General features: G+C 42.4%; 1 protein-coding gene across 1 annotated transcript; it reads right to left on the bottom strand.

Moving 5' to 3' along the window:
* Positions 1-515: 515 nt before the first annotated feature.
* Positions 516-8600, bottom strand: mettl1 (methyltransferase 1, tRNA methylguanosine). Its single transcript, XM_070959216.1, has 6 exons — positions 8359-8600; positions 7932-8062; positions 7647-7831; positions 4612-4725; positions 3019-3120; positions 516-2167 (listed from the first exon to the last, which is right to left on the bottom strand). The coding sequence occupies exons 1-6, from the start codon at positions 8436-8438 to the stop codon at positions 2051-2053; spliced, it is 729 nt and encodes a 242-aa protein (XP_070815317.1). The 5' UTR covers positions 8439-8600; the 3' UTR covers positions 516-2050.
* Between the last annotated feature and the right edge of the window lie 370 nt (positions 8601-8970).

Genomic DNA, 8970 nt, shown 5'->3' with positions numbered 1-8970 from the left:
CAGGCGGCTTTGTCTCCACGTGGCAATAATAAGCCGTAAGAGAACGGCGGCTCCTCGAAAACATCACAGGTGGTGATGGACTAGAGCGGTTAACATTTTCACACCATAAAAAATCCGGTATTCATCAAACCATATGTGGACTTGGGGAAATGAGTCAGAGATTTGAGCTTAAAGGTTCATTCAGGACCTCGGAAAAATCCGTTTGGCAAATAATTCTCAGCATAATGTCCATACTTCTTGTTGTTTTTTCGGATGTGGCTGAAAGCTTCTGAAGCTTTGTGCTACGAGTCAGAGGCCAGACTTCAGTGACCTGTACAGCACTGTGTGATGAACAATATTACAATCCCTCTGGCAAAAATGAAATATGCGCGATATGAATACTTGATGATGTGCCATGAAGCAAACAGATAGGGCTTCTTTCTCTTTCAGACCATTTCTCATCTCATGATTAATGCTGTGCAGTAAACACTCATCTCCATGTCTCCATGATAAAAGTGTAGATTGAACAATTTGTTGAGCTATCCAAGAACAGGACATTCAATTTATTTAAGAATAAATTATTGCATGTGCATCTGTGAGTCTGCTTTTCATGTAGCACAGAGATGGCTTCACGGTTAAAAGCTTTAACTGTTTCATCACAACCTGATGCCGTTTGTCACAGGTCTGAGCAAATACTGCTGTGTGAGAGAGGGCATGCATTTTACATGTTCATCATCTGTTCATAGATGGACTTTAGCCCACAAGCACATGGTAAATACGTACATTTTGTACTGTATACTTAAGAATATCAAGAGACGGGAAAATGAGACATGCTGTCAGCCGGCTGCCTGATCACAGCTGCTGTTTCAAGATCAGTTTGCTCTGAAGGCTGGAAGTAATCTTTATATTCATATCAGTGGAGAGAATAAAGAGGTTTCATGATTAGGAAGAAGTACTGTCAAATTCAGCATAATTATACCAATAACCTCAGCCATGGATACAGAAGTTCAGTGTTTTCTGATACGACTCAGTGCTTCAGTGACTCTCTGTGATCGTCTAGTTTTTCAGTGTCTGGCTTTTTATCACTGAGGCATGTGCTGTCCTGTTCTTAATCACCACCCCCTGCAGCAGCAAAAGAGCCCCATCTCCAGACTCCTGACAGACAGCAACACCAACCTGTAATACACAGCCGAAATCATGGAATGAGCACAGAAAACCACTGTTTCTGCAACAGACTCCTTTGATTTGGACTTCACAAAGATCCTCAGCAGACATGTCTGGTAGCTGAAGACAATATAATGGGTCTTTTCTGGAGATCATATGACACGTAGGAGCAACAGCAGTTGTGTGGGTTAGGATCAAATTGTGGTTCTGAATGAATAAATGAATTGTAAATTACATTAGAGAGACATATGGGAAACCTGAAGGTCTTCAAGCATAGGTATTAATTAAACCGGCTTCACATGTTGTTAACCAAACACATTTATATCCTCGGACAGAAATGTTTGTCACACTGAGGCTCTGCCTCATGGTGGAGGATTAGAAAAGATGGCTGATAACTGTGCTGCTCAGCGCTCATTAAAACCTCAACTCCTCTCCAGATCAAGTCAAGAAGATGGACTGAAACGAAAAAGAGCCATTCTGGGTTTTTCCAACTAAAAATAACTGTAATAATGTACAAAGAACCAAACCCGACACTGACTTTTTGTTTTACTAAAAGAATTTAAAGCTTTACAGGCAAAAGCAACAAGAATATCATTAAAAAATCATTTTTACAAAAGCAACGCAGGGCACTTCACAAGTCTACTCTGAACAGAGATGCTTTAAAGATTTTCTTCCCTTCTGCTGTTTTTTTTCAAGCCGAGGAAGGAAATACTTAAATGATCTGAAAAAACTCAAACACAAATCCTTAAATCGGGTAATGATGTGAACGTTTGTCCATAATACCACAGAAACCGTTCATGTGCAGCAGGAACCAGCCACAGCCTCCAGCTCCACAGAGCAGCACCACCTTCCACATGACAGCACAAGACCATCATTTCTGTTCATCGCACGTCCCAACTGTCTGCTCTTAGTTTGAATCCTCAATCCTCCGGAAGACTGCGAGGAAATTCTTCCCTCCATTTCTCTGGACCTTCTTTCCCTCCTCTGTGCAGGTACCCAGTCGATTTATAATGACATCACCCACCTGTCACACAAACACAATTACATAAAGTCACCCAAACCTTCATCTGCGACAGACTTTTCATTCACTTCACTTACATCATCAGCATAGTGTTTATTATTGTTCTCTAAGTATGTTAACTGTGAAAAAAGACTTACTAACTTTCTAAAGGAATAGGACAACATGCTTATTTACTTTCTGAGGGAGAAGATCATTAGCACTCTCATGTCTGTAGCTACTGCTAGCAGCTGCTGAACTTCGCTTAGCCAGGCCAGTTGCCAAGCAGCCAGTAGACTCCAGGAAGTTACTGGATCCAGGCGAGAAAGAGTGAGCTTTAGAGGTGCTGGTCAGCAGGGGTTGCTTCTTTTGGACAGAGCCAAGCTAGTTGTTTCCCCACTGTTTCCAGCCTTTTTGCTAAGCTAAGTTAGCGAGCTGCTGGTGGTAGCTTCATGCTCACGGATACGACAGTGGCATCAGTCTTCTCATCTAACTCTCAGCAAGAAAGCGAATAAACTCGAATAAGCTTAACTTTTCCTTCAAAAGGAGCTGCAGAAACACAGTTTGTCTGTGTCTGCTGTAACTTGTCTGGTGTGACTTCAAGGTTAACAATGGGGCTCGAACATTCCCTTGTCAGATTAATAGGAGACTTTTCTGTTCTTCCCATTTTTCCTACGTTGTGTGAATGCAGCATAAGCTCAGTACATCAGCTGCAGAGCCATATTCATTTTCTAACTCTGAGAAAGTCTCCAGCCCAAAATGAACTATTCCGTTAAAGAATCATGACTTTGACCTCTTTTCCTCTATCACCAATGAAGAGCAAAAGTTGTTGTCATGACCTGCAAACACAGGGTATGAACAGCTGCACGCCAACATACCAGTTCTTCATCTGGGACACGTGAAAACAGGGGATGTTCAGTGAAGTGCTTCACCATCCAGACGTGTACCTCCTCCACATCTGTCATGGTATACACCAAACCCTGACATGACCAGACAAACACAGGGAGGTTATTAACACAGTTCTTGGAAAAATAAGTTGGCAAAGCTTCACAGGTGGTGAAACACGGATCCATTTATCAATCATGAAGCAAACCTGCGGCATTTATCTGAGAAAGATTTTTTCTTTTTTAATCAATGTTTCAGAGTTACGTGGAGAGCAGCAGCATCAGGGTCTGGATCTCCACAGCTCTGGAGAGCAACGCTCCCTCCTAAAAAGATAAAAATAACCTACAGACAGCACAGAGGTTAACCACCTATGTGACTGCAGTTTACTTTGGAGGCTGGACAGATAACATTTCAGATAAGGATTTCTTAGAAAACTCAGCAGTGGCACAGATTTCCACACCAGTGCATGTCTGCACATACAGGTTGTGTTTCAGGGAAGGCAGGATGAGGGGCCATGTGCCTGTCTGCACAGATTCATGTCAATCACACCTGGTTACTCTTTCAGATGGAGGCCGATTCAAAAGATTCTCTAATAAACAACAGATAATAATAAACAATAAAGTCAAGTTAATTTTGGTATGAAACTGCCTCTTAAATGAGGATTTTCTAGACAGTCTCTCTGGCCACCAGCACAGTTATGGCTGTGTGCCAATGCTGAAGCCCTTGTAGAGCTTACACACACACACACACACACACACACACACACACACACACACACACACACACACACACACACACACACACACACACACACACACACACACACACACACACACACACACACACACACACACACACACAAATGCATCAATGCACACACCAGAGGAAAAAAAGATAAAGCCAAATTTAGACACAAGCCCTCCATTGTTCCCAACAACCTCCATCAGCGCTCGCGCCCTGTTCAAGTGTCCCACTGCTGCTCTGACAGCTCTGACAGCCAGAAGCAGGGTGTGTGCAGAAGTCCACCAGCTGCAGGCCACACCGGTTGCTCAATTTTATTTCAGTGAATTCATGGATTTCTGCACACTGCAATCAATTGATAAAATGATGAGGAGAGTGCCAATTTGTTGTGTAACTAATAGCTGTTTTTTTATTATTAAGCGTATGAATGCAATGCAATTCTCCTCCGTGCTGTTGGGGTGGTTGCAAAGGCTGGTGATTCTATATATATATGTTTTTTTTGTCAACAAATCCCATTGAAAGCCCAAAACCAACAATAAATTCATCCTGATAACAAAGTTTTGTCTGCTAGTCCCCAATAAATGGACACTATTCACCTCTGTTTGAGTAATGTTTTCTAAAAACTACAGTGTCCAGCTGTTTTTAGGAAATCATGTAACCATTAACTGATTAAACTTCAGTCTGATGTCAGAAACCTTCACAGAGCTCCATGTAAAACCTTCACATTTCTTGTTTTGTCCATTTACAATGATTTATACATATATGCTCATATTTGAAAAGTGGAAATCAGTGACTGTTTGGAATTTTTTGTTTGATAAAATTATTCTTACAACTTAAGTACATACCCCGACTCTCAGTGTGTAGGCATACTCTGCCAGCAGCGTGGGACTAATGATCCTCCATTTGTGCTTGGTCTTCTTGAAGTGAGGGTCGGGGAAAAGGAAGAACATCTTACTGAGCTGAGAGAGACACAGAAAAGGGTCAGAAATAGTAAAATAAGCTGAGAGTTTTAAAAAAAAAAAGCTCTTTTAAACTCTAGTCATTACTTGGTGTCATTCCAACACAAGCTTTCTATTTTTGTCTGCTTTAATACTACGCTTTGAAAATGTTCAAATGTCATCGCGTAAATGTGGCCCCCATTATAGTTTGTGGTTGGTTTTTCAGGACCGCGGATTGCAAAACTGGAATTTCCCTCCATGATTTTTTTTCTTCTTCTTTCCACGTCTCTGTATTTGACAAGCGCACAAGTGAAGGCTCCATTGATACAAGTCTGGCTGATAAATTAAAAACCATTCCAGTAACTTTTTTTAGTTAAAATAAATAATGTCAGGTATAGACAGAAAGATGTGGGGATAATCACTGGGGACTGCTGCCGCCTCAGGGGCCGCTTGAGTGCTGATGAAGGTGGAAAAACCTTAACACATTGAATCACTTTTGGGTTACAAAACATACTAAGAACAGGAGGAAAAAAAAGAAGAGCATTTCAGGCCTTTGGAATATGCTGTTTCCACACTTCAAACACATCATGCATGTGAGAAGGACTGGGACTAGATTTTGAGAACTGGTCTGGGTGGTTGTTTGAGTCTCCACATTGAAAATTTGGGCAGCGACGACAGTTTGGTCCCAAACATGAGGGAGGAAGACAACTGCTGCTACAGCAAGCTGCAGCTGGAGAAATGTCCATCTCTGGTAAAAGAACACGAGACCAGAGGCGCAGTTTACCAACGAGGTGAAGGGAGTGCCGACGTCTGCAAAAAAAAGCAGCTTCATGCAAAACCAAGCCAAAGCTGCAGTCCCTCAGGCTGCATAAATACTATTTAAATCATTAAAAAATTAAAAATAAAACAGTGCATGTGTTTTCACATGAAACCTCTCTATAATCTGCATCCATAAGTATAAGAGTGTTGCAGCACTCTGCTGTGTTCATGTCTTAATTATACTCACTCAGGGCATTTGAGGTGAAGTCTCTTATCCAGGGTATCCAAATTAACCCTGGTACACTAAGCCCACTGTGTAATCTAATGCGAGTTTCGACAAGTCATAGATTACTGCAGCTAACTGGAACGAATAAATGGCGTCTTGCGCTGCTCTATGCTCAGCTGATGTGATGCCTTGCGTGTCAGTCAATGACCCCATTGTTGTGAAATCCTGGATTTTATTGAGCAATCCATATAAATTAATTCAGTCCATATGTTAAACACAAGGAAAGGAAATTAAGTCGGAAATGTTTGGCCCGCGTATCCTTATTGCCTCAGCAGTGCCAGGACAGGCTGGCAGCTTTAATCTAAGGTTACGCAGACCCGGGCGGATGAGCTGCTGTAGAGCTGCAGGCCCTTTGTGAATGAGCTCCCATTCACGTCACGTATGCGTTATTTCTACATATAGTGTCAGTCCACCCAGTTTACAGACTAGACTCACCACCCTGTGTTTGTACGTGTCTGCCAACCAGTCAGGTTTTAGTTTACATCCAGATGAGTCCAGACTCATATATCATGATTTTAATAAAAGGTATCAGGCGTATTTTTTCCAGTCAGAAACATGCTGTCTGTACTCAGAGCACAGAGGACTGACAGAGAGCTTCATCACATGGTGCAACGACAATCACCTGAAGCTCAATATCAGCAGAACCAATGAGCTTGTGGTCGACTACAACCCTTCAGACATGGATGTTGCTGCAAATAAGCTAAAAATTGGTGGATGCTTCATACACATCTTCAAGTCGGCAGCACAGTTTGAAGGTGGACACTCATGAATTGCGTGTGGTCACAGTGACCTTTGACCGCCAAAATCTAGTCATTTCATCCTCGAGTCCAAGTGAGCGTTGGGGGCAAATTTGAAGAGATTCCCTCGAGGCTTTTCTGAGAGCGCGTTCATGAGCATGAGGACAAATGGACAGACGTATGGACTGACAAACTGAAAACTCGATGCCTCTGACCACAGCTGCTGTCGGCATGGAAATAAAATAAAAATGGACCTTCAGTTGAATGTAGACATGCAGATATAGTTTGTACAGTCGTGCTGGTACAGCCTCAGTTGTGGCTGGTAAGAGGCCATTATGACTGCGCTGTGGTCCAACAGTTTCTCACAAAAACTGTTGACAGCAAAGTCTTTGGATTGCTCAGTAATGATGTCCGCTGACTTTTGAAAGAGATGTGACCAGAACACACTGAACCTCGAGTCTGTCCTGCAGTCGTCCACATGAACCAGCGCGCGTCCGTTCTTATCATGGGAAGAGAGTGTTTCCCTGCTTTATCACATATTTAAAGCAAATACATTTACCTTTCTGAATAATGCAGAAGCTCTCTGGTACTGTACAGAATTAGTGACGATGCAGAAACGTGAAAAATGTCCTCTGGCTGTTACAAGTGGAACAAATTTTACAGCAGACCAAATATATTTCAATGAAAACGTGACAAAACTAAAAGACAAAAACAAAAAACAAAACAAAATGTCCAAAATTTCTACCCTCAGTGAAAAACATCAGCTCTGAGAGGATCTCTGTTTTTGTGAAGTGAGTTTTCTCATATGTGAAGCACAGGTTGTGACTTTCATTGAGTATTTTCTCAATCAAATTGTGGGAATGTTTGAAAATTGAAAGTCAGTTAAAAAGAATTACAGAGAACTCATATTTAAGGAGTTATAAGGCACCAAAGCAAACCGAAGACTTTAGAAATATCTAAATCATACATATTTAATAAGTGTATTCAAACACAGACAGGCTGAAAATAATGCATCTGGACGCGGTTGTTTTAGGTTGGAAAGAGCAACCTCTCAAGACTAAAACTTCCTGCAGTGACTCCTTATGACTGAGTGAATTCAGCATGTCAGCCCCAGCATCTGACAGAGCAAGAAACACCCACTCTCACACACGCTAACCTACCTGTCCTTTAGAAAAGAAGTTGGGGAGATACTTCATCGCATTGCTGCGAAGGCAGGCGATGTTCTGGTAGCTTCCTGGTTCCGAGGCCCGCAGAGACTGGATACGATCTTGAACGTAATCAGACACTTTGACTCGGATCTCCAGGCCCAGGATGAGCGTGTCTGGGAAGAGTGGAGATAACTCCACTGTAGATGAAAGATAAAGACAGGAACAGAGACAGGACGTCAGTGGGGAGCAGAATGACCTGTGAGACCTGCTGGTGGTCAGATCAGTGACAGAACAGACCTAAAAGCCCCCCGTATCCACATCCAATGTCTGCAAACTCAACTCGGGGGGTCTCTTTCTCAGAGGGGCTGCTGCCAGTGAAGAAATGTGGATACAGCTCGGACCAGTCCATCTCCTCCGGGCACACAGGACTGAGGAGAGAGGAGGTGTTCAGTGGAGATACTTTATCACGAGGAAACATGAACATAGCTGACGGTGGTTTTTGTGAATTGTTGAATAACTGGGACCAGTTTCTGCTCGCTGTCAGCACCCACACTGTATTAGACTGAGGTGGAAATATTAGGCAAATCCTAACCGACTGAAAACTAAACTTCTTACGTTGCCACACAGCACCATAGTTAGGTGATCAGCCGACTCTAGTCTTCTTCTACGTTTATAAAAGCACAGTTGCTAACGTTAGCAGGTTAGACACATGGACCTCACTCACTAATCAAACGTGTGGTAAGCCATCGGGTTTGAATGGGCTCGCTGTCTGTAGTAACGCTTCTGCGGCATAGACGAAGTCATGGTGGACTGAAACAAAGACGAAATACTCCCTCAGACATTCAGTCTTTCGAGTAGTGATTGGATAAACTCAGGTATACACTTCTGGAAGTCGACTCCCGGACAGTCACGTTAGTTTCTGGTTAGTTTATCAACGTTTGAGAGTCGCTGCGTTTTTACGTCATCAGCCAGCGCCTGCGCGGTTGCCAGGTTTGTTAGAAGTGTGAGATTTACACACTAGAACTAAAACACCACAAAACTGGTGGCAGCACCAAAGCAATATAGCGCAAATTTACACCATTATATGTATATTTAGGTTTAACTAAAGCAGCAAATGTAGCCACTCAAAGTATAAAAAATAGAAGTATGCCACGAACTATATGGGCACAAATGCTCATCCTTGTTATATCATCAGTTGGATTGTTATTACTGATGCAGGAAGACAAAGTCATATCTACTGGTGATTTCTTATTAGTTGTGATAGGTTCAGTATTTACATTCTCAGATTGGTTAATTCGGGGAGTAGTCGGCACCTCACAAGGTGAATTATATAATA

The sequence above is a fragment of the Chaetodon trifascialis genome, chromosome 3, assembly GCF_039877785.1.
Source record: "Chaetodon trifascialis isolate fChaTrf1 chromosome 3, fChaTrf1.hap1, whole genome shotgun sequence".
In the NCBI taxonomy this organism is placed as follows: Eukaryota; Metazoa; Chordata; class Actinopteri; order Chaetodontiformes; family Chaetodontidae; genus Chaetodon; species Chaetodon trifascialis.
Note: the sequence above shows the minus strand (reverse complement) of the source record. Positions and strands in the feature narration are given on the sequence as shown.